The sequence below is a fragment of the Odocoileus virginianus genome, chromosome 23, assembly GCF_023699985.2.
Source record: "Odocoileus virginianus isolate 20LAN1187 ecotype Illinois chromosome 23, Ovbor_1.2, whole genome shotgun sequence".
Lineage (NCBI taxonomy): Eukaryota > Metazoa > Chordata > Mammalia > Artiodactyla > Cervidae > Odocoileus > Odocoileus virginianus.
The window spans coordinates 1,272,210-1,298,275 of record NC_069696.1 but is presented as its reverse complement, the minus strand read 5'-3'; the positions used below and the strand labels follow the sequence as shown (position 1 = coordinate 1,298,275).

Genomic DNA, 26,066 nt, shown 5'->3' with positions numbered 1-26,066 from the left:
AGCCAGACAGTGAGGAGGTTTGTAGAACTGTGAGACAACACCATCCTCCTCCCAACTTTTTTTCTTTTTTTTTTTGATTTGGAATTTATAGTCATTTTTTATTAAAAAGATGGTATTCATGTTAAATTTTAGAAGGAAATGGCAAGCCACTCCAGTATCCTAACCTGGGAAATCCCATGGATGGAGGAGCCTGGCAGGCTACAGTCCATGGGGTCGCAAAGAGTCAGACATGACTTAGCAACTGAGCAAACACACATTCATGTTAAATATCATGTCTTAATTTTAAATAAATGTATATGTTTATAATTTTTCTGTTTGATATCTAATAGGGTAAATATTGACAGGCATAAGCCATATAAATACACACTCTGGGACTTCCCTAGTGGTCCAGCAGCTAAGACTCTATGCTCCCAATGCAGGGGGACTGGGTTCAATCCCTGGTTATGGAACTAGATCCCACATGCCACAACTAAGAGTTTAAATTCTGCAACTAAAGGCCCCACACGCTGAAATGAAGATCGAAGATCCCATGTTCCATGACTAAAACCCAGCGCATCCAAATAAAAAATATGTATTATTTTTAAAAAAAGCAGACTCTTTGGGATCCTCAATTATTTTTAAGAGTGTAAAGCAGTCCTCAGTCAATTTAGTTTGCCAACAGCTATACTGGTGAAGGATTCACTGAGCTGAACTCAAACCCTGATTTCACCCCATAGGCCAGGCACCTGCCACTTAGCCACGGTTCACCTGGTTTTCCACGACCCCGATGCCCCCACCCTCCCCGCCTTGATTTCTATCAGTCAGATTAGAAAACAGTGTAGTCCAGTGGATGTAACACAGGTTTTAGAAAGACCAACCCCATCACTCACAAAATGTGTGACTTTAGGAAGATCATCTCCCCTCTTGGTACCTTTATTTCCTCACCCTTAAAAGAGGGAGATTGTGGAAGAGATGGAAAGTTGTCCAAATCTATTCCTCCCTTCTTTCTTAGTCAGAAAATCCCTGGGCACAGAGCCACTGAGAACAAAGATTTGATTTTTCAGCCTCCCTTACAGCTGGGAGTGGTCATAAGACTTAGCTTTACTCCCCTCGCCAACCCCAGCATAAGCAGGAAGGTCGTGTGCGACTCCCAAGAAGCAGCCTCCAAAGGAAGGGGTGCTTTTTCAATCCTTCTCTTTCTGTGACTGGAATGTGGTCATGATGTCTGATGCTCAAGCTGCCATTCTGGGCCATGAGGCTGAGGACAACAGGGAAATGAGACCAAAGGACACTTCACCCAACACCATGGCATCTGTACTGGACATCCCACTCCAGACTCCTCCTCAGTGAGACAGAAATACACTGCTCTACCGTGGAAACTGTTTCTACTTTAGCTATCCTGGCACAGCAGGACCTAGTCCTGAGATAGCAATGCCTGCCTTCAACTTCCCTGCAAAATAAAACTAAATGACATGACACAGGGAGTGCAGTGGACTGCTTGTAACTGTTGTCATTGCCTGCTGTCAGGACTAGCCAAAGAGCTCAAAGATGGCTTCTCTTCAGCTCTCTGCTAAACCATTCTGGCAGGGAGACCAAAGAGGGTCAGCTAATTCACTTCCAGCATCTCCTTGGCTCCGAAGCCCGGCATTAGCTACTTCTCTCTTCCTGCATCTCTCGTCTGTGGTGCCAGAGGCTGGCGAGAGCGCGCCAGCCCCAGTCCATCAAGCCATGACCTCACCCTGCCTGGGTGGGTGTGCAGACCCGATTGGAGTCCAACTTAATCACATTTTCAGTTCATTAAAAAGCACCAGGCCTCCTCCCTGGAGATGCCAAGCCAGTTGGAGGGAGAGGGAGAGAAAAGTCATCTCCCCAAGGGTAGATGGGGTGGGGGGGGGGTGGGGATCGAGGAGATAAAATACAGGAGCAGAGATCTGGAGCTTAGCTCTTGTGTTGGTTCTCAAACAGTTCACAAAGGAGCTAGGGTGGGGGGCATTCCTAGGTCTGGAGTGAACAAAGGGGACACTAACAGATAAAGTGCAAGATTGTTCAGCCCAGCCCTGGAGTGGGTGTTCAGCGGCTGCCCCCTGGGGAGGTCTGGAGGCGCCTGGACCTGAAGTGGTCCAGAGCTGTGGGTTCAGGAATTCACCCCCAGGGAACGGCCCAGTTTCTTATTGCTCAGCCTGCAAGGATGAGTGGGGGAGGGTTACTGATTCTATTTATAACTTCTGCCTGGCTTGGGATTCCCTCCCACATTCCAAGATCTGGCTCAAAAGACCCCGGGGAAACTGGCTGATAGATTTCCACTAAACAGATGCTTTCTGTGAAGCTGGAGATTCCTCTCTCTGATAGTCAGAATACAGCCCTCAAGAGAAGTAGGGTAACTGGATATGTCCCTGAAGTCCCCAATGCCAAGGGAGATGGCTACAGAACCCTCCAAAGGACCCATCTCCCGCTCTGTGCTCACTGGGCAGCATCTGAGCAGGGGTCAGAGCAGGACCCATGCATCTGGCTGGGAGGACAAGGGACTGGCATCAGCCCCGGGTTCCCAGTTTGTAGTCTGTCCAAGCTCTAGGTCTGGAACTGCTCCACCCACCCTGCTCCCAGTCAGAAAGGGTCATCAGCTCTGTGATAAGAACCATTGCACCACATGCCCCTTAACTAACTCCGGATGGCATTCACATGGTCCTCTTTCATGGCTGTTCACTGTCTCCTATGTGTCTTGTCCCTGAGTGAGATTGCAAATACAACCTCAATAAAAAAACATCTCAGTAAATACATGCCATCAGGCACCTGCAGCTTCCTATCCTTGCCAGGAGGGGAGGAAAGGAAAGAAAGACACTTGGAGAAGGTCTCGGGAATGTGTATGTGCGTGTGTGTGTGTGTGCATGTATGTCTTTGTGGGTGTAAGTGCATGTGTGTACATGTGTGTGCATGTGTGTATATAGCTGTGTTGTGTGTGTGTGTACATGCACGCACGTGTGCGCCTATGTGTAAACTAAACAACGAAAGCATCCATTTAGTGGAAATCTATCAGCCTGTTTCATGGGGTCTTTTGAGCCAGATCTTGGAATGTGGGAGGGAATGTGCTGGGTTAGGGATGCATTTGCATCTGCTTAATTTAAGGGAAGCTTCCCTGGTGTGGCTCAGCGGTAAAGAATCCATCTGCAATGCAGAAGACCCAGCAGACTCAGGTTCAATGCCTGGCTAGGTAAGATCCCCAGGAGGAGGAAATGATAATTCACTCCAGTATTCCTGCCTGTGAAATTCCATGGACAGAAGAGCCTGGCGGGCTACAGTCCATGGGACCACAGAAAGTCGTACACGACTGAGCAACTGAACACCCACACACAATTTAAGGGAAAACTTGAAACCCGGCGGCAGCCCTTGAACTCTGCCATGAGGCTAGACCTCCAAAGGCAGAATGGCCGGGGTCACTGTCCCACCACCACAGCCTGTGGGCTCCCTGCCCCTCCTTCCTCCCTGCACTCAGATGGGTGAGGGGGTTTGCTGGAAAGAGAAAGGGTGCTTATTTCCTCAGTGGTCGGTATCAGGCAGAGCTTTGCTGGTCTTCAGAGGGGAGACTGAGCTGCAGAAGAGGGGTGCAACTACGTGAGGACACAACAAAGCTCTAGAAACCACGGATTCTTGGATTTTGGCAAAGTCCCCAAAATAAATCCTCACTCTTTAACCTCTGGATGACTTGAGAGAGCAGTTCTCATACCACAGAAAGGGGAATGTGTGTGTGTGTGTATACATGTGTGTATTCATATGCATGTGTGTAAGTGCATATGTGTATGCATACATGTGTGTATGTGTGTTTATAGGCGTGTATTGCATATGTATGTGTGTATGTGTGTCTTTGTGTGTATTGCATATGTGTATGCATATATGTATTCGTGTGTTTGTGTGCTGTATGTGTGTATGCATGTGTATATATAGATGCGTATGTGTATTGCGTGTATATATGTGTGTGTTTGTGTATACGTGTGTATAAATAGGTGTGTATATGTGTTCATGCTGCTGCTGCTGCTGCTAAGTCACTTTAGTCGTGTCCGACTCTGTGCGACCCCATAGACGGCAGCCCACTAGGCTCCGCCATCCCTGGGAGTCTCCAGGCAAGAACACTGGAGTGGGTTAACACTTTGCTTCTCCAATGCGTGAAAGTGAAGTCACTCAGTTGTGTCCGACTCTTCGCGACCCCATGGACTACAGCCTACCAGGCTCCTCCGTCCATGGGATTTTCCAGGCAAACGTACTGGAGTGGGTTGCCATTGCCTTCTCCGATATGTGTGCATACTTGTGTTTAAAACCCAACTCAGATCTACTCATTGCTGGGACCCAGTGGGTGGGCCCCCTCTGTAGAGCCAGGTCGAGTCCATGATAACTAATTCCTCCAGGGTTCCTGGGTTACAAGGATCTCTTCTTGAGTTATACTGACCTTCCCTGAACCAGACTCTCCGGGCACAGTTGCTCTCTCTAAGAATCACAACTATTCTACCAAACAAACGTAACGAAATCCATCCCAATCTCCAAGAAAAGTCTATTCTAGGCCATGAATGCAGGAAGCCAGGAGAGGAAGCCAGGAGTGGACGTGGCCAGTGAGCCCTCAGCTCTGCCAGGACACTGAGTCCCTCCCCCACAAGGTCACCTCCCTCCAGGCCTGTGAGCTTTCTCCCAGGGCAGCTGTGGGCAGAAATAGGAGAAAGAGCTGGGTATGCACTTTGCAAATAAAAGCGTGGGCAATATTTCATGAGGATGTGAAGAGTGAATTGCATTGTTCCCAACAGAAGGGGTATTTTGTGTGCCTCTTTGTGCCATGGAGGGAACTGTTACGGTCATTCAAAGTAAACATGAGTGTTTACAAATGTTAGCTCCAGTGCAGGCAGGTGACTTCTTAAGGGAAGAGGGTTTACAGGTGAACGGTGGGCTCTTGAGAGGAGGAGGCAAGGGGGAGAAGATGTGCAGACATGACAGCAACAGAACAAAAGAAATAAAGATTGTGTTCACTCACACGCATACAAAACGCTAAAATTGGAACCAGAGGAAAACAGGCAATCTGGGACTGTTAGGTGACTGATAGGAGTACCACTGGACATGAAGTCCTGAGTAAGATTTGGAGAAAGCAGAGTGCAGGGATCTTGCTTCCCCAGTATTCAGCACCACTGAGGGGGCTTCCCTTGTGGCTCAGACAGTAAAGAATCTGCTTGCAATGCAGGAGACCCAGATTTGATCCCTGAGTCAGGAAGATCCCCTGGAGAAAAGAATGTCAATCCATTCCAGTATTCTTGCCTGGAGAATTCCATGGACAGATGATTCTGGCAGGCTACAGCCCATGGGGTCACAACAAGTTGGACACGGCTAAGCGACTAACACTCCTTAAACTCCTTAAAACAGCACTTTCCCAGCAGGTGATGGCAAAGTGTCTTGAGAAAAGGGTGTCTTTTTCTAATTAGAAAGAACATCGCATGGACCAGCTACAGCCCCCACCCAGCCTCCTGGAGCCTTGGGCTTCACACTGCAGACAGGACTGCAAGATAAAAACTAAGATCCCTGTGTAAGGTTCGACCCACGCTGACATTTCCTAGGCTATCAGAATTTTTTTTTAATTAAAAAAAATTTTTTTAAGTGACCTAAGAATCTTTCTAAGATGCTCACTGTGCAGTGGAGTTACCTGCAAATGAACACCAATTATTTGAGCATCTATAGCTTGGCACTTTTTATTACTAGGTCTACACGCTAAGCCCCAGACGCCAGCAGCCCTACCCTTGGAGAAGCTGAATAGAACTGCAAATCTGTGTGCAATCAAACAAGCCATTATCCGTCCCAGTAGAGAGGCTCCAGTTTTGTTGGCCTAACAAGGAAACATTCATTCCCCTGGGTATAAGTAATATGACCTGGCTCTCAACAAGCTGACTCCTTGCTGCCACCTCGGAAAGACAGAGAGCTTCTGATGGCTGGGTCAGCACCATCTCCCCCACTGAACACTTGGCCACTGAATATGGCTCTTGGAGCCACAGTGGCAGACTCTCGTAAAGGGATTTACCAGCCCCGACTTCTGACTGAACCCAGGGACCCAGCAAGACCCAACAGGCTGTGGACAATTCCAGAGATCACGGTTATCACCCTGGAGATGTCTTTGTGCTTCCCAGCCAAAGAGGGCGCCCCGCTCGTGGACAAACACAGCCTGATTGGATGATGAAGCCCCGCCCCCTCTTCTCAGGTAAACAGCCTGAAACTGGTTCAGGAGGAACTTGTGCCCTGGGAGGTGTGAGTGTTTGGGGGCCTTGGCCCAGCTCTGAGAACTTAGTAACCAGTTTCTTAAACTGCTCCCAGGACACTGGTTAGTAAGAACCTTAACGCACCCAGGAGACAAAGTGAGTAGCGAGTGTACAGCTGGAGCCCCCAAAGGCCCAAGGGAGACGAACAGGGCCTCTGTGGATTCTCTGCCCCCACCTCCCATTCCCCTCTGTCTCCAGGAGACAGAGTGCCAGGCTCCCTCCTCCACTCGGGCCTCTGTATCAGGTTCTGCATTTGGAAATCCTGTCTTCACCTCCCACTTCTTAGGTGTAAACTAGAGTATTCCTTTGTAGTCCAGGGGTGGGAGCATTTATCTTGAGCTTACTCTGTGATGCCTGTGTTTTGCAAACTAAAGTGAAACAAAGCCCATGCCCTGGGTGTCAGAGGTGCCCATGAGCCGCCCACCTAACTTGCCAACTAACCCCCTCTTCCCCATCCCCCACCTCCCTTCCCCCCACCCCCACCCCCCCTTAACACACCTCAATCCTACCTGTACCTAGAGAACGTTGGAAAGGGTGCGGAAGACAGCTAACCACAACCATCGATGGAAGTGTCAGTTTGGAAACTAAAGGAAGAGATGATAAAATCCCTTCTCCTTTGCTCCTCAGTGCTCAGGGCTCCTGGAGTCCCCTCAGCCCCAAATTCCCCTGGGTCGCAAGCAGCCCCAGAAGAAAAGCTGGCTTCTGCCTGTTCCCCACCCTCCATGTCCATGTGTCACTCTCCTTCCAACCCCACGCTGTGCTCAACTCCCCCAGAAAGAATGGTGTTATAGCTAGGGGGAGAGGAGGAGAGAAAGGAATTTTGAGCCTAACACTTCAAGTGCTATGTGTGTTTGGCCCGCTTCCCCCACTCCTGCTCTCCAAGTACAGCCACCCCAGGGGCAAATGCAGACTCAAAAATAACAATAACAACAATAACAGCTCAGCCAATTGAGCCCCACTGGGCTAAGCTCTCCACATGTATCCTTTTATCCTTACCGTAGTCCTGTAAGGATAAGTGGAGCAGGCACTTGTCCTGTGTCTTTCACATATGTGGAAACTGAGGCTTGGAGAAGGCAAATGTCCTGCCCAGAGTTACCAAACTGGTAAATGGTCCAGGGATAGGAAAGCTGGAAGGGCTACAAGGGCAAGTGTCTGCTATTTCAAAGTTTTCCTGAAAAGAAGAGGGAACTACCCCCTTTCCCAAGACAATACCCTCTCCTCCCGGGGTTTGGAACTCTGTCTCTGTCAGCTGCCAGTACTGTGCTGTGTTCTAGGTGACAGAGATGTTTAGGGACTAGCTGGGAAAACCTAGCACCACTGAAGCACTGGAAACCCAAGGAAAAGGGGCGTTAGGAATGGACTTGCTGATACATTAGCGATTGGGTTTACAGTCTAGGCAGCTGAATTGAGCATGACCCAGAGCATTTTCCTGTGCCTGACATACTCCTTGGTTCAGAAGATAAACTGTCCCTTGAAAGTGGAAAGACTTGAGTAACTAATAATGAAGCTTTCTCATGCTAAGGTAAGGGTGTGTGTGTGTGTGTGCGGTGTGGTGTGTTTTATTTAGCTTCTGGAGTAGGAGTAGGCTAGAGTTTCTCCACTTTCGGGCAGATTTGTTCTACAAATGAAGGATCCTCAGTTATGATTGTGGGGTGGCCCATTCCCTGGATAAATGACCCCACCTAATTTGCATCCATCCATCCATTGAATATTTACTGAGTGAAAGTGTTAGTCACTTCAGTTGTGTCCAACTCTTTGTGACCTCATGGACTGTAGCCCTCCAGGCTCCTCTGTCCATAGGGATTTCCCAGACAAGAACACTGGAGTGGGTTGCCATGCCCTCCTCCAGGAGATCTTCCTGTCCCAGGGATCAAACCCAGGTCTCCTGCATTGGAGGCATCGGAGCCACCAGGGAAGCTCTATTATCAACTCTCTCTTTAGCGCACTCCAGAGAAACACACAATCAAGGAGTTTTAGAGCTGAAGGGAGCAAGATTCATGGAGCCAGACTCCTGGAGGAAAACAAGTCTGGAATCATCACTTGGGAGGCCTGAGGTGGTTCAGCCAGAACAGCAGAGGAGGGGGCAGGGCAGGGTGTGGACTGTGACTCTGCAATGCTTGCTGGTGACTCAGGGCAGCTCCCTAATCGCACCCCCCCTCCACCCTGCTCTGGTTTCCTCATCGCTCTGCACAACCACACAGTCCCAGAGGAGGGGCTTACTTGGCCTGTCAAGCCCCATCATGGCAGTGGTTCTGGGGATAAGCAGAGGTCACCCTCTCCCTGCCTGATGGTAGACTGGAGCATCATGCTCCCTGGATGGGAGGCAAGGAGGTGATTCTGTCAGGTAGCCAAGCTCTAGAAGGGACGCTGGGTGCAGTGCAGACACCCTTCGGAGCAGGACTCACTCACCAGAAGCTGAGAGTGTTGGCTGCTGGGGGCTCATAGGGGAGTCACTCTGCAGGCACCGCCCTCCGTCCAGGGGAGCCGCCCTGCCTCCTCGCCCAGAGGCAGCCTCCATCTGGTGACCGACTGGTCAGGGTGGGCACCCTTGCCCCATGGGGCCACCCAGCTCTCAGAACTCCTTGAAGGGCCAGTTGAAGCCTTGATTGTAACTACACAGCGTTCAGCTTCTCCCCCTGCCCAGCCCTGCCTCTCTCACACCCTGAGAGCCACTCCCTGCTCACAAACCTCCACTTTCTGGGAACCTGACTTACGAGGATCTCGTTCCCCAGACAGCGGCGGAGTCTCTGAGCACAGCCTGTTCTGGGCACTGCATGTTCACAAGGGCCCGGCCGCACCCTGGAGCAATGCTGCTCCCTCCTGCCTCAGCCCTGGCAGCCTGACCCCTGAGAAGAGGAGGTCCTCCATCGAGGGAGGTCTTTCCCCACCTAAAGCATCGTCCTCCCAACACCCCCCACACAGAAGCCCAGAGACCGTCTTGTCCCCACCTACAGATGGCAGAGGCAGGGTGCATCCACCCGGACCCCTTCTCCCCAAGTGGGATCCTAAAGGGTAACCCTGAAGGGAAAGGAGCTGCTAAGAACTGGGGGAGGGATGGGCGGAGTCACCACCGGAGCTGAGACTCAGGCGATGCAGTGGACAAAGAGGCCACGAGACCACAGAGGGAGCGAGTGAAGGGATGCGGCCACAAGCCAAGGAGCCCCGCGCCCAAAGAGCTGGAAGAGGCAAGGGGGACCCAGCTCTTCGGACACCTTGAAACCAAATTCAGCCTTCTGGCCTCCAGAGCTGTAAGAATACATATCCATAGCTGGAAGCCACTGGGTGTGAGACAGTCTGCCAGCCTCAGGAAACTCTTACAACATCCAAGCTGGAGGCTGGCAGCAGGCCCTGCCCCTCCCCTCCCCGCAGCCTCTCCCCTCCCCCCAGCTTCTCCCCTCCCCCACCCAAATGGAAAGTAACCCCCTCCCTGCTGATTGCTAGTGAGACTTCAGGGCCTTGCCCCTACTTGTTCTTTATAACAACCACTTATGGGGCTCTTAAAAACATATGGCTTTCTAGACTTCCTTGGTGGCACAGTGGATAAGAATCGGCCTGCCAATGCGGGGGACGCGGGTTTGATTCCTGCTCGGAGCAACTAAGCCTGCGAGCCACAGCTACTGAAGCCTGCACACCCTAGAGCCCATGCTCCGCAGCAAGAGGAGCCACCACAATGAATAGGCCATGTACTGCAACCAGAAAAAGCCCATGCAAAGCAACGAAGACCCGGAGCACCCAAAAATAAATATTTTTTAAAAATGGTTTTCCACAGCAGAATTTCAGACAGGTAGCAGGTGACAATAGGGGTATTTGGAGCTGAGGGGACTTTGGAATGTAAAAGGGGAAAGTATAGTTACTCGCTGTACCGACTCATTGGACCAGGCCCATCTCTAGAGGTCCAGGCCCAGAACAGTATTACTAAAAAGATTAGGGTCAGCCCAACTCGAACCACAGTTGGTTTTCCGGAGGAAAGGGGTGCACAGGACACAGAGCGGCAAGAGGGACCCTCCAAGGCGGACCCCGTCCTCCCCAGGGTGGAGGACCAGGGATGGGACCTCACTATGCCTCTTGACTCCTGAAGCCCCGCACCACCCAGATCACGCCCAGCCTGGGTGACCCACCTTCTGCAGCTCTGAGGAGACGTTGCAGGAGCTGCTGGGAGGGGACGCCCGTGGGCACCGCTGCTCCTCACCGCTCAGGGCCCAGGAGTTAGCAAAGGCATAGGGGTCCGAGGTCAGGGTCCCTGTGGAGAAAGGTTCAGGAGTTTGGAGCCGTGGTCATGAAACCTGGGACTGCTGAGTGAAAACTCTGGGTCTGTAGGCACCTGAATCAACTTTGTTTAGATTTGAACACAGGCCTCTGCGGCAGGGGTTTTGATGTTATTTGGGCACTCAGTCATGTCCGACTCTTTGTGACCCCATGGACTGTAGCTCACCAGGCTCCTCTTGGGAATTTTTTAAGCAAGAATACTGGAGTGGGTTGCAATTTCCTTCTCCAGCAGATCTTCCCAATCCAGGGATCAAGCCCATGCCTCTTGCATTGGTCGGTAGGTTCTTTACCACCAGGATTCTTTTCTGAGCCACCAGGGAAGTCCACATAAATGTTTAGGTAATTGAAATTTTCAGAAGAAAAGTGAGGATTAGCAGTGGTTTTCACATATTCCATATCATCATACTTCCTATTTTTCATGAACATATACATGCGCACACACACACATGCACATGTACACATAAACTGGCCTTTTGGACAGTGGAGAGGACCACCTTTTATAGATTTCATGTGCGAAGTTCCATCACAGTGGCTCAGGAGGACCTGTTCAGATCATCCAGCATTTATCAAACATCTACCATGTGGGGAATTCAAAGTGAACCAAGTCAGGTCTGAGGATCCCCAAGATCTGATTTGAGGACAGATCTAGGCCTTGAGGTGGAATGCTAAGAGATAAAGTTCATGAGATAAATTGAGGTGAGGACTCAGGGAAGGTAGAACGCCAGGGGAGGAGTCCTAGTGTAGGTTGGTGAGCAGGGTAACACACCCACGCCCTCAGGGAATGCTGTTGCAGAAAATCTAACCTTCTTGAGTCCTGAAGTCATCTTCGGCGAAGACGTTAAAGTCACCGCACAGCCCACAGGTCTTGTTGAAGTGTCTTTCCGACAGCAGGATTTGGAAGTTCCCGCTGCCGTCGATCCTGGCCACAAAGCCATAAGCCTCGCTGGACAGCTTGTGGTACCCAGCCTCGGTTTCCAGGTACAGCCCTCTGGTGGCATAGGGCATGGAGACGCTGGGGAGACAGGAGGAGCTCAGGAAGGGACCATTTTCTGGGAGTCCCTCCACCCTTCAACCTGACCCTGTTCCGCAGGGTTCAGACTGCCATGCAGAGGCTGAGAGCCTGGTCTCAGAGTCAGGATTCCCCACTGTCACCCACCCTTCTCACCTCCTCTGGGCACATGTACTTTCTCTCTCTGGGCCCCACTCCTTTGTCTGAGAAACGAGGGAGAGTACAAGGGGAATTCTCAGGGCCTCTTCTAATTTGAACTTTCTGGGCTCCGACTTACTGCTGGCCCCCCTGAAGCACGGTACCGTTGACAAACACATGGATGTCGAAAAATTCCCCTAGGTACACAGAGAGACCCACTCTTCTACCATCTTGGAAGTCCCCTGAAAAAGAAAAGAATTATTTAAACTGGGTAGCAATTATTACCCCAAAAAGTGAATACATTTATTTATAACCATCATCTCTGTAATCTTATCTCAGTGGGAAACTCCCCCCAAAGAGTTAACAAATGGGCAACAGAAATCTCCCCCAAAATCTCATATGCTCACTCATCTTTCCACACATCTGGAAATATTTACTGAGTGCCTTCTGTATACAAAGCTCTCTAATAGTCTATTTCTTTAAAGGAAAATGTAAAATCCTAGCTCCTTCCTTCTGGGAGTTTACAATCAAAGTATAGAGATAAAATTAAGCATGAGTCAAATACATTGCAAAGCAGTGAATCAAAGCCACCATGTGAGTTATTGGTGACGTGAACTCTGGGATGTGTTATTTAAAATGATCTCTTAGAAAGGGAACCCTCCTACACTGTTGGTGGGATTGTAAACTGGTGCAACTGCTGTGGAAAATAGTATGACAATTACTCAAAAAACTCAAAATAGAGTTTCCATATGATCCAGTGATGCCACCCATAGGCATATATCCAGATAAAACTGTAATTCAAAAAGATAATGCACCCCTATACTCGCAACAGCACTATTCACAATAACCAAGTCATGGAAATAACCTAAATGTCCACCAACAGGGGAATGGGTAAAGAAGACTTGATGCACACACACAGTGGAACACTGCTGCTGCTACTCAGCCATAAAAACGAATGCAATGCCACTTGCCTCAACATGGACGGACCTAGAGATTATCATACTAAGTGAAATAGTCAGGAAGAGAAAGACAAATACCATATGACCTCACTTATACGGGGAATCTAAAATATGACACAAATGAACATACCTATGGAATATAATCAAGGACGTAGAGAACAGACTGGTGGTTGGCAAGGGAAGGGGGTAGGAGAAGGTCGGATTGGAAGTTTGGGATTCCCAGATGCACATTAGTATATATAGGATGAATAAACAACAAGGTCCTACTGTACAGCATGGCAAACTATATTCAATATCCTATGATAAACGTAATGGAAAAAAATATAAAAAGAACGTGTATGCATGTATAACTGAGTCACTTTGTTGTACAGCAGTAACAAACACAACATTGTAATTCAAAAAAAGTGAAAGTGTTAGTCGCTCGGTCTTGTCCAACTCATTTGCGACCCCATGGACTGTAGCCCGCCAGGCTTCTCTGTCCATGGCATTCTCCAGGCAAGGATACTGGAGTGGGTTGCCATTCCCTTCTCCAGGGGATCTTCTTAACCCAGGGATCGAATCTGGGTCTCCTGCTTTGCAGGCAGATTCTTTACTGCCTGAGAAAATAAATTTTTAAAAAGTTTTTGCCCAGAAAGTAGAGTAAAAACACCAATGACTTCATGATCCAGTGTGTGCACACACACATTTCCCATGACATCCCTATCCTTACCAGAGCCATGAGCTCTGGTAATTTCTGATGTCTTCTATTCTTTTCTGTTCAAATTTTTTTAATGCTGGTGACGATAACATTTTATGACCCATAATTTTTGACTCAGTTTGCAAAACATTGACCTAGACTGACTCCCTTTTACAGATGGAGAGACTGAGGCCCAAGTGTACAACAGGTTTTCTCCACCTCGACACTGTTGACACTGGGGGCCAGATACTTCTTTGCTGTGGGGGCCACTCCGTGCATGTAGGTCATTAGCAGCATCCCTGGCTTCTGCCCGTCAGATGCCACTAGCATCCACCCCCAGCTGTGACAACCCCAAATGCCTCCAGACTCCATGTCCTCTGGGGGGAAAATCACCCAGGTTGAGAACTACTAGTTGACACCACTAACTGCATCAGGCTTTCTGACTCCAAGTCCAAACCTCCCTTTGTCACACAAATTTCTTAATGGAGCATCTGAGCGCTCAGGGTTGTGAACCACTAATGCAGAGGAGAACCCTCCATCAGCCCTGATCCTTATTTGTCTCCTACTCTCCCGGCAGAACTCGGGAAGGACCCTGATGATGGGCAGCCATTAGAATGACGAGCCAGAAGAAACCGCCAGCGAGCCCAGCGCCAGGGGACACTCCCATGCCCTGCAGACCCACAGGTCTGCACTTCTTGTGTCTGCCAGAGGATGGGCAAGGTGTCCATCTCAGGGGCGAGCCAGGGAAGCTCCCACTATACCCCATATCCTTTCTGGCCTCTTGAACTCAGGGACTGAGGATCTAAGTGAGGGAGCAAGACCTCCCCTGGGTGAGCGAGGAGCACCCCAGGAAGCCAAGTTCAACCCAAGTGCTGTCTCTGCCTTCCTAATGCTGGGCTCACAGATCTGCATCTCTAACAAACACTCCATCCTCCACTCTGTGACTCTGATGCAGGTGGACATGAGCCAAAAGCTGCACAGTGATGATCAGTGAGCAGTGACCTGGCCACGACGCCCTGATTAGAGACAAGAGTCTCAGGCTGGGAGCTCACTCAGAACCTTGCAGGTTGTTTGTGACTCTTGGGGCTGCTATGGGAGCCAGGTCCCGGTGTGGGGGCCACCAGGACTCCCGAGGTCTCTCCCAGGTCCCCGTGCTGGCTGGCTAGGAGCCTTGACCTGAGTCCCTGAATGGAGCCTGCTGGCCAGGAGCCAGCACCAGGTCAAAGAGCCTCCCCTTTGCACCAGGTGGCCTTGCATGCTCAGACATAAACACTTTGCCCAGGATGTGGACAAGGTCCGCAGGAGAGGAATGGGAATTCGTGATTTGGAAGTGAGGAAACAGGATGTCATTGGAGAACAATGGAGCCCAGGCATGGGGGAGGGCACCGCTGAGCCTGCAGGACTGAAGGGCAGCATCCGCGGCTGCCAGCTCCCTCCCCTGACCCGGTGACCCCCGTTCCCCGGAGCAGCCATGCCAGCCCACCCTACCCGGCCCAGTTCCTCAGGTTACCCGTGTCCTGCCAACACCCACCCTCCCCATCCAAAACAGACAAAGTAGCCGCCCATTTTCTCCAATGTTATATAATAGCAGCACAATTTGGGGTGAGAATTAAGCCAATCTACATTGAAATGTGATTGATTCGTAGCCTGACTTAGGCCAGTTACCTGCCAGAAAACTGACGCTTGACAAGAGCAAGTTGATAAAAGAAGAAGAACACAGAGAGGGTATTCCACGGTGATGCTTTGAACATAGAGAGGCCTAATTCAGCCCGTCCATTCCTCCTGGCCCCTGAAACCCAAAGAAGGACGGCCAGAGAGGCCAGACTTCTGACACCACCCCGCATAGATGTACAGAGGGGAGGTCAGCGTTACCTTGACCTTGAGAGGCGGGCCCCCAAGTGCTCACAGTGAGTTTACGATAATGTGGGTGGAATTCAAGGGCATGGTACAAGTGAACTATGGCAGATGGAGAGAGACAAAAGCTGTACAATCTCACATGTGGACACTTGAAAACAAAATAAGTGCACCGTGACTTTCAAGGTGGAGAAATCCACTGAGATAAACACTGGGACCACTTGAGGGGGAAGGACCTGGGCCCTCAGCTTCCTGGGGAAGGTGACTGGGTGCTTTTCTCTCTGCTGCTGCCTCTGAACCAAGGTAGGTGCCCAGAGTTCAGAGTCCAGGATGACTTCCTCAATTCATCATGCCCTAGGGACGCCTCCAGTCCTTCTCACCGACTGCCTGGTGACCATGGCCAAGGCCACCCTGCTTCCTGCCTCTCTCCCCCAGGACCATCTTGGCTAAGAACCGATTTCCTCCCGACCCTCCCTGTGGAGGCTCTGCACTAGCTCCTCATTGCCTGCTGAATCGAGAAACAAACTCCGCCATCAGACAGCAAGTTCCAGCCCCATCAGCTCCCCCCACCACCCCATCTTTCACCCCCTCCTCTCCAGGCCTGTGCTTCTCAAAGTTGGGCCCAACCCCCCAGGAGCAGCCGGGAACTTGCTAGAGGAGAATATCTCATGCCACACTCTGAATCCAGTGGCATAGACACCCTGGACCAAGGCTGGGGGACCCCAGTGACATGTTTTAACCAGCCTCCAGGTGAGCCTGATGGGGCCCACAGCTCCCACCACACTGATCCCCCCCAGCTGGGGTGCATGGCACCAAATTTACCCCTTTCAGACTCTCGCCTTTATTCCTGCTGTCCCCACTACACGGGGCACCTTCCTTATCCTGTCTACCCAAGCAAACCCCCTCCCCAAGGCCTTGCACGCCTTGCTGTTCACGAAACCTGCTCTTGTATACAATAGAGAACCACGCTTTGTGCAACGCCCCCTTTGGTGTTGACAAAGACCGCAGGGAGCTAAGGAAACAAAGATGAGTGTGGCACGGTCCTTGCCCTTGAGAGATTCACGGAGCAGTAGGGAAAATGGCGTTTGACGTTCAGACCACTGAAGCCACACTGGGAAAGGTTTTCCAGCAGAGGCGGGGCCAGAAGGGGGCAGCCAGAGAAGCAGGAGAACCCAGGGGGCAACCCTGATGGTCCAGTGGCTGGAACTCTGCACTTCCACTGCAGGGCGTGAAGCTTCAATCCCTGGTCGGGGAACTAGAATCTGTGTTGCTGTTTCTCTGTCACTAAGTCGTGTCCGATTCTTTGTGAGCCCGTGGACTACAGCACGCCAGGCTTTCCCACCCTGCACTGTCCCCCAGAGCTTGCTCAAACTCGTGTCCATTGACTCGGTGATGCCATCCAACCATCTCATCCTCTATCAGCCTTTTCTTCTCCTTCCCTCAATCTTTCTCAGCATCAGGGTCTTTTCGAATGAGTTGGCTCTTGGCATCAGGTGGTCAAAGTATTGGAGTTCAGCTTCAGCATCAGTCCTCCCAATGAATATTCAGGGTTGATTTCCTTTAGGATTGATTTGTTTGATCTCCTTGCAGTCCAAGGGGGTCTCCCTCACTGTCCTTATAACAATTGCCACAAAAATTTTGCTGTGACAGTGTGGGTCTGTCTATTGCCATTTCCCCTTCTACCTGTCCCACCTCGCCATGGCTAAGGACTTCACCTTTGCTGGGTTTCACATGATCGCTCTCACTACCACACACATCTTGTGAACTGTTAGAGTGTGAAGCTCACCAAACTGCAATGTTCCATCGCTGCCTCCAGCCCCACTCCCAGCCCTGGACAGTGCCCTCTCTCCTTAATACAGGAGCAAGGTCCTTCTTCCTGACATGCCCAGGATCAAAATCCAGCTCTTCCTTTCTTACCTGTCAGCCCTTGGGAGGATCATCGACCTCCTTGGGCTTCAACTCATCACATGTGAAACTGGAGTGACTGCCTGCCCCCCACTCTCAGACCTGCCTCGGGGGAGCAGAGATAACACGGGCACAGTACCAGCCCTTTGCCAGGAACACAGGAGATGTTCCACATCAGCTGATACTCTGACCTCCAGCAGGAACAGGCAACCTTCCTTCCCTTTTCTACAGGCTTGGGCTGTTACAAACCACTTTCTGGGTCATCATTTCTCTTGATGCTTCAGGGCTTCCAGAGCATTGCCTGGACCCAGAGCAATGGACCCAAACACTGGAGAAGCAGGAAGACTCTCTCTATCCACAAGGCTCCCACAGGAAGAGACCCAGGGAGACGTCAAGGGAATCCCTACGTCATGGAGAGGTCATTCCCCACCATGATCTTGGCTCGGCACTATCATAAGAATGGGAAGCCTCAAAAAAAAAAAAAAAAAATGGGAAGCCTCAACCCCCAACCTGACAGCCCCCACCTGCCAAGACTGAGCTAGGCTGCCCCCACTGCTGCCCACCCCCTCACTCTGAATTCCTCCCATCAGGGCAAGGACTCACCTACGATTGAGAAGGCGTGTGTCTTGCAGTCCCCTGCCAGGAGGTAACTGCAGCCTCCTGCAAAGCTGTACATGCTCTCATCAAAGGTATTGATGAAGTCAGTTCCGAAGAGGCTGCACCGGGCCATCGATGACTTGCCCAGAGCCCCTTCTCCACAAAGGGCCCCTGGAGGGGAAGGCCACATGTGAGTAAAGCAGGTACCAACAGCTCAAACCACCGCAGCCCAGGAGAAATGAGGCTGCAGCCGTCAGAAATCAGGCTACGGGGAAGGACTTTCCATCTTAAACGACACTAAAACTGTTGCTTTCAGCCCCCAAGAATTACCCAGGACTCCCCAATAGTGGAAGAACTGCTTTTCGGGAAATTGATTCTTTGACAGACAATTTGAAATATATACTGCATGCTCTTTAGAGAAAATTTGGAAAATATTGAAGAAGAATAAAAAAGGAAGTTAAAATCATCTGCAACCAACATTCAGCAGTAACTAGAGTTGACATTTTAGGCAAAGTGTTTGCCTTTTCTTTCCATTTTACTGTGTATAAACAATTACAGCGGTTTTTTTGCAAATTTGTCAGCAAACTGACTGAGCAAACAACTTATAACCTGTTTATTTCTCAATATATTATAAAGAATTTACCATGCCCTACTTCCAAAACATGACTTTTGTGGGCTGTATTGTACCTTGTATTGAAATGAATTTGGTATGGGTTCTAACATTTTCCAGTTTTCTGATGTGTAAATAGATTGTAATGAGTGTCCTTTAATCTACTGGTATATCTTGAATATATTAAATTCTAAGTAGATCAATAGATCAGTGTGCCTGACCCATAGAACCTATGAAATGCTAACCCCTGCAAGATCATATGCTGACACTTGCCAACTTCACCTCACAGTGTATGTGCGTATGTGTATGTGTCGGCAGGTAGGAAATCACAGCAGTCAATCTCCAAGTTTTCTGCATCCTCTGGCCCAGGACCCTCCTACTAGGGTTAGGGTTACAGTTAACAGGAAGATGCAGAGTGACAAAAGTACATGTGCCCCTGTGAGCAGCGGGTTGGATGCTGCTGATCCTGTTATCTAAGTGGAGACGGGGGTGAGACCAGGATCAGGAAAGGGTTCCTTTTGCCATTTATAGACTCAGCATCTCAGTGAGGGAAGAAAGGCAGTGTCTACAGTGGAGGAGAGCTGGCCTGAGACCCAGGAGAACTGACCTCTGATCTTGGTTCTGTGTGACTTTAGAGCAGTCATTTCCTCTCTGATCCTCTGTCTCTTCATCGCTACTATGGGATGTACAGCTGCACAAATAAATGAGCCCCACCATCCACTCAAAAACTAATAATCTACCCAAGTCTTGGGTTTCTTTTCCCCATCCTCCATCCCCATCCTAAAGGACTGTTCTGTGTGTCCCTGGTCCTTCTTAATTCCCCAATCAGAGAAGATATGTGCAAGCACCAACTACTTGAGAAACACACATCAGGGGCAGTGGGCTCCGCAGAACTTTCATAAGAGAAATTAACCAGGCGCCCAGTGACTCCACAGACCCAACAGGAGCCGAACATAGGGCTGGACACACAGGTGTGCTCCAGACACACCTGCTGATCCCTGGCAGGGGGTGGTTCCCAATGGCCCGAGGCAGCACCATGGGACCTACCTGGCAAAGTGAGGGCCACAGCAAGCAGCAGCCTTGCAAGCCTGGTGGGAAACATCTGCGGAAAAGTGGGAGAGGTGAGTGGCTGCTGTCAGTGCTACTGGCCACATGTGAAGTGGGGAGAATTTTTTAAGCAAGAGAAAATAATGACCCTCATTTCCCGCTTAAACATAGACTGTGCTCAGTTGCTACAGTCGTGTCCAACTCTTTGGGACCCCATGGACTAGCTTGCCAGCTTCCTCTGTCCATGGAATTCTCCAGGCAAGAATACTGGAGTGGATAGCCATTTCCTCCTCCAGGGGATCTTCCCCACCCAGGGATCGAACCCACATCTCCTGTACTACAGGTGGATTCTTTACCGCTGAGCCATTGGGAAGGACCTAAACATGGACTGCTGGTCCCCCCCCAAAAAAGCAGGCCCAAGAGTATTAATCACTGGGTCAGGACCCCAGACATCCTTCACCAAACAGGGGTCCCTGTGGCACACGGAGAGGAAAGGTCTGCCTTGCCCTCCCCTTGCCCCCCGCCAGCCTGACCCCCATCATTCCCTGATCCTTCAGCAGCTCAGAGCAGGGAGCAGCTCATTCCCTCCTCCTCATCCTTCCACACTTGGCAGCAAACTGGAGAAGAGGATATGACTGAAGTGCCTTAGCACACACGTAGGCAATCCACAAGGTACACGAACTCCCTCTCTCATCCCGACCCCAGCACCTGGCACAACGCCCAGCACCCAGGAGGTGTTTAGGAAAAATCTGCTGAGTTGATCTGGTAAGTGGACAGGAGTCCAGCAGCCCTGGGTGGCGGGCAAGGTTCCCAGAGGTGTGACTCCCCCTCTCCAAGAAAGGGACCACTGACCTTGGCTGGCTGAGCACACCCTGGGTCCCTCAGGGCTCCAGCCACCGCTGTCTCCTCTGGAAAAGCAGCTAAATTAAGTGCAGGGTCTCTCATTTGGCCTTGTCTAATGGCTCAGATGGTATGGAGTCTGCCTGCAATGTAGGAGACCTGGATTGGATCCCTGAGTCAGGAAGATCTCCTGGAGAAGGAAATGGCAACCCACTCTGGTATTCTTGCCTGGACAACCCCGTGGACAGAGAAGCCTGGCAGGCAACAGTCCATGGGGTCACACAGAGTTGGACACGACTGAGCGACGAACACTTTTCTGTCATCTGACATTCCCTGGGCAGGGGGTGGCGGGGGTGGGGGGTGTCCTTTCCCACCCACTGTCCCATCTGACCAAACAAAGGAGACCTAAACCCATCCATATATAACTCTTCTGGGGAAGGAACACTCTGATGTCCCATATGGCCAAGCCTTGGTCTCAGCCATACACACAGGTACATCAGGCTGCTTCTGGAAGGTACCCAGGGGCGAGGGAAGGGCTTGTCTCTTCCTGTCTGGTCAAGCCCAGGCAGTAAAGCCCAGACAGGAGCAGAAGCAGCCACAGAACCCCCAGAGGCAGGTGGAGAAGACGGCATTAGGAGGGTCCTTGGCTGTGAATCACCCCTGCACACTAGTCCCCGGAAGGAGAACCCCAGGTCCCCAGGGCGGGGGTTGGGGGGTCAGTCCTGCATCTCCTTCCACAGTGAGCCAGCCCTCCTCCCAAAGCCCGTACCTTCCCCTGCGGAAGGGGGTGCAGGTGTCTCCAAGGAAGCTCAGCCTCCACAGTCCTGCCGCCAGCCCTAGGCCATGCTCTCCAGGAACTTCTGCGGCTTTGGACTGCCTTGCTGGTGAGTGATCCCCAGGCCGCGGATGCCCTGTGGCGAGGGGAGATAAAGCCCAAATCGTGACGTCTGCGGTCACACCCCCCCTTTTCCCACCACAGTAGCTGTGAGCAGCCACAACAGGAGACAGGCCTCCTCCTAATGACCCAGAGGAAACAATGGACGGAAATGGTACTAGAAACACCTCCAAGGCGATAAGGCTTTGAACAGTTTGGTGGGACGCCTCTTAGCCTCTGCCCCAATGAGCCTCCTGGCCCTCCAGGGCCCCCACACAGGCCCTGATCCTTCCATAGGCAGCGCCCCACAAACCGGAGGACTAGGGAGGCTGGCTGTCCCAGGCAGGCTGCCCCAGGCTGAGGAGGAACCCAGGCCAGAGCAACAGAGCTTCTGGATCCGGTCTCCAGGGCCAGACTCCAGGGGAGTTTGGAGAAACACCTCCACCTAAGCCAGCTGAGCAACCGTGTTTAGAGTAAGGAGGGAGCTGGTGCTTCCTGCCCCTCAAGGTGTGGGAGATCGGATCCCGGCCCCCATGAGGGCCGCCAGGCTGGGTCCCGGACAGAGAATGGGTGCGTTACAGGTAAGGGGCCTGGCCACTGGTCCTGGCCTTTCTGAGATGATGGGTGGATGGTTGGAGGCTGTCCTTCCCAAAGATGCTTCCAAACCCACCTGGTGCCCTGACTCCTTCGTAACCTTACACACACACATCACATACACACCATATGAACCACATGCACAATATACACACCACACACACATAACGTATACACACACACATATACACACTACATATATACACACACACTGTACATATATATACACACGACATATGCACACCACACACACACACACCACAAACATACACAACATATACACCACATATGCACCACATACACACACTATATATATATATACCACACACACATATACCACATACAGACACATACATATACATACATCACACACATACCATACACCATACACATACCGCACATACACTTACATATAGCACATACATACCACACACATACACACTGTGCACACACATCACATACACAGGCACCACATACAGACATACACAACACATACACATCACACACGCCCCACACACATACTACATATATACCACACACTCCATACACACATACTCCACATACATACACATACACATCACATACCAGTTCTTCTTCCCAAACTTCAATTCCCCTGAGCCTAGTTTTCAATCACCTGCTAAATTAATTCTTGCTAGAAGAGGGAGCCAATAAAACAGCGGAGCATGGGGCCTCTCATGCTGGGACCCCAGGCTCTGTAACAGGTAGCCTAAGAGGCATCTCAGTGAGGAAGCCCACCCACTGCTTCTCAGGCCACGGCACCTGCCCTAAGAGTCTGAGAAACCTTCTGTCTGCAACCTCCCCCTCCCACACGCACACCTCACACCCTACCACCCCCTTTACCACCCCAGGAGAGGAAGATAAACGCTCCTACGGAAGAAATGGTCAAAGAGGCAGGATTAGCACAATACAGCAGAAAAGGCACCCAAGGACTTCCATTTCCAACTTGTTTTTAGCTAGATGACCTGAAAATCCACTCCCTACGAGACATCTTGAAATGTCGTGTTAGATACAGCAAATGTTCTTTAAATGCACAGCCAAATTGGGAGGAAGATGATGACTACCTCCAAGGATCAAAGAGGAAGAGGGACTCGAATCCACAGGAAGCAGCTCAAGTCTGCAAGGTTAGTGAGCCCGGGCACCTTAAGGCCGAGCCTCATGAGAACAGGAAATGAGGCTTCGGGTCTGGCTCAGGCAGAAAGCTGGAACAAGACCCATGCACATGGCTAAACCCTGGAAGGGAACCACCTTCCAAAGGGTACACAGGAAAAAAAAATAGAATTTATAGCCATGGGCCCACAGTCCTGCAGATTTCAAGTTCAGACTGACATGATCACATGGTCCAGGAACTCCAGAACTGAGAAACTGACACATATGTGAGTCTTGGTAGAAACAAACATAAATGTATCTAAAAAGATAAACCTTTTTCTCAGGTCACGTACAATACTCACAGATACAGCTCTCTAGAGGATGAGTTCAAAATCACAAATTTTACAACACTTGGGAACACAGTCCATCATGGGCAAGAAGAAGCCTTCACAATCAAAAGGAGGATTAGATCCCCAAGAACTTCAGATAATTAAATGAGCAGAGAGAGAGGAAAAAATAAGAGTGTTTCAAATCATCATAAAAAGCAGGAACTGAAAACAGAAAAATAAGACACCATGAGAAAAAAGAAGGAAGACTTGATGAAGGACTTTTAGAAATGCAAATAGTCAATTTAAAAAATCCCAGTACAAACACCAGACATTTTGGAAGAAAAACTGGCTGAAAGATAAAGTGGAAGAAATTGTTCAAAGAGATAAGGAGATAAAAACTGACAGGAGACCCAAAGAGAAGTGCCAAGGGACTTCTTTGGTGGTCCACTGGCTAAGACTCCCTGCTCCTATTGCAGGGAGCGAAGGTTCGAGCCCTGGCCAGGGAACTAGATCCCATGTGCTGCAACTAAGATTGGCGCAGCCAAATAAATAAATAGATTCTTAAGTGCTGAGAAAATATCCTTCGGTGTAGATTCCCAAGGGCAGTGCCTTGGCTTGAATGCCACCCCACCCCACCCCACCCCACCCCAAAGCAGGCCCTGAGAATTTTAGTGCAGGTAATGTATTTGGGAAAGCAGAAAACACTGGCAGGCAAGTGGGGACTTGAGAAATGGAGAGAAGTCAATAAAAGATGTTTATTAAGCCAGTTACCACATGGGCAACTGAGCTTGATCCCTTGAGGAAAGTCTAGGACAAAGGGTAAGACACATACCTCAGAACTATCCCTTTCTTGGGTCAAGAAAATGAAGATATTTCTAAAATACCCCCCACTGGTTCTTAATTGTCAGGGGGCACATTACCTCCCCAATACTCCGGCTCCAGGGCATGAAGGTGCAGACCCTGGAGTCTAGAAGAAGCACATGAAGGTTAAGTTTGGGGCGATATGAGAGAAGGTTAACCAGGCTGTTAAATTATCATTTGGAAGTTGGTAGAAAGTAAAGACTTCTTTTTCCAGAAAAATGGTATTATGTTTATTATTAACAGTCCTTTCTGAAAGAACTACTAAAAAAGGTACCTCAGGAAGAAGAAAACTAAACCCACAAAGAAAATACCAGACGAAAGGATAAAGAAATTTAAAACTATAGGACTTCCCTGGTAGCCCAGTGGGTAAGAACGCACCTGTCAATGCAGGGATCATGGGTTCGGTCCAGGAAGATCCCACATGCCGCAGAACAGCTAAGCCTGTGCCGCAACTAAGCCACACCTACCGAAGCCCCTGGGCCTCGAGACCGCGCTCTGTAACAAGAGAAGCCACCGCAATGAGAGGTCCAAGCATTGCAGCTAGAGAATAGCCCCCACGTGCCGCAACTAGAGAAAGCCTGCATGCAGCAGCAAAGACCCAACACAACCAGAAATAAGTAAATAAGTAAAATTTTATGAAACACAATTGGTCAATATGGGAGTAATAGGAGCAGGCAGTGATTGCATAAAACGATAACAATAATAGTGATAAACTGGAGAGTTCAAAAGTAAGAGGGAACCGAAACACCAGACAGTAATAGCACCTAAGTGGGGAAGTGGGTGATGGGAGTGAAAGTGTAGAAAGGTCCTTGTATTGCTCAGAAGAAAGAGGTGATAACTGTAGACTTTGTGGAGGCTAGAATGCACAAATTTTAAGAGAGGATGCTAAAAGAATAGAATTGAATGTACATTTTCCAAACCAACATGGGAGAGGGGAACTGGAAATAAAGACAACTAGACCAACTCAGGAGAAAACATAGAAACAGCAGAACAGACAGCATAAAATAAGACATCAAAAATCCAGACATTGGTCATCAACAGTTAAATGAAACAGATAATGATACATATCTAGCAATGTTCAAGAGCTAAGCCTGAAACACAAAGACTGCAAGAAAACAAAAAGGAAAATTCAAATGGTAACCAACAGAAAGTTGATGATACTACTATCAGACAAAACATACCTTAAGAAAAAAGTCTGGAGAAGGAAATGGCAACCCACTCCAGTACTATTGCCTGGAAAATCCCACGGACGGATGAGCGTGGTAGGCTGCAGTCCATGGGGCTGCAAAGAGTCGGACACAACTGAGCGGAAAAAAAGAAAAAAGTCATTATTAGAGACAGAGGATACAAAGATGACACAAAGATGGATGTACCAAGAAGCTATAATTATGTTCACTTCATAATATTTGCTCAAAATGTATGAAGAAAAAATTATTGAATTATAAGGCAACGCAGAAAAAGCTTTGGGTAAAAATTAAAAAATCCTCTTAGGAAAACAAGCACACAAAAATCTTTGTAACCTACAAAAAAAAAGGGAGTATCCTTGTCCTGAGTATTAGAGCAAACCTCACAGTTATGATAAAATATGAGCCACTTTCCCTTTAAAAATCGGAACAAGCCAAAAATACTCAATAACATCACTGCTAGCCAAACCTGGAACAGGTGTCCAGGTTGGTACAGAAAAAAAGAAAGAAAAGAAAATATAAGGCACATGGCTTCAAAAAGAAAAAATGAAATAGTTATTATTTAAAGATATGGCTGTGTACATAGAAAATTCTTCTACGTAAGAGAATTTTATCAGAGTTCAAAAGTTTACTAAAATAAGGTACAGATGTGACAGTTGGATAAAGAAGGTTGAGCGCCGAAGAACTGATGCTTTTGAACTGTGGTGTTGGAAAAGACTTTTGAGAGTCCCTTGGACTGTAAGGAGATCAAACCAGTCAATTGTCAAGGAAATCAGTCCTGAATATTCATTGGAAGGACTGATGCTGAAGCTGAAGCTCCAATACTTTGGCCACCTGATGCAAAGAGCTGACTCATTGGGAAAGACCCTGATGCTGGGAAAGATTGAAGGCCCGAGGAAAGGGGGACAACTGAGGATGAGATGGTTGGATGGTATCACCAACTCAACGGACATGAGTTT

At 49.5% G+C, this 26,066-nt stretch overlaps 1 protein-coding gene across 3 annotated transcripts in view; it reads right to left on the bottom strand.

Moving 5' to 3' along the window:
- The window catches only part of VWF (von Willebrand factor), a 126,192-nt gene extending 105,070 nt beyond the window's left edge, over positions 1-21,122 (bottom strand). Inside the window, exons 1-7 of one of the 3 annotated variants that reach the window (XM_070453136.1) lie at positions 20,928-21,122; positions 20,171-20,348; positions 19,319-19,373; positions 17,668-17,832; positions 11,810-11,912; positions 11,327-11,535; positions 10,376-10,497 (exon numbers count right to left, since the gene is read on the bottom strand). In XM_070453136.1, the coding sequence (XP_070309237.1) occupies positions 10,376-10,497; positions 11,327-11,535; positions 11,810-11,912; positions 17,668-17,832; positions 19,319-19,373; positions 20,171-20,263 (747 nt within the window). In that variant the 5' untranslated portion in view covers positions 20,264-20,348; positions 20,928-21,122. The remainder of the gene's footprint in view (positions 1-10,375; positions 10,498-11,326; positions 11,536-11,809; positions 11,913-17,667; positions 17,833-19,318; positions 19,374-20,170; positions 20,349-20,927) is intronic. The other 2 variants (XM_070453135.1, XM_070453137.1) reach the window with 2 other exon arrangements.
- Between the last annotated feature and the right edge of the window lie 4,944 nt (positions 21,123-26,066).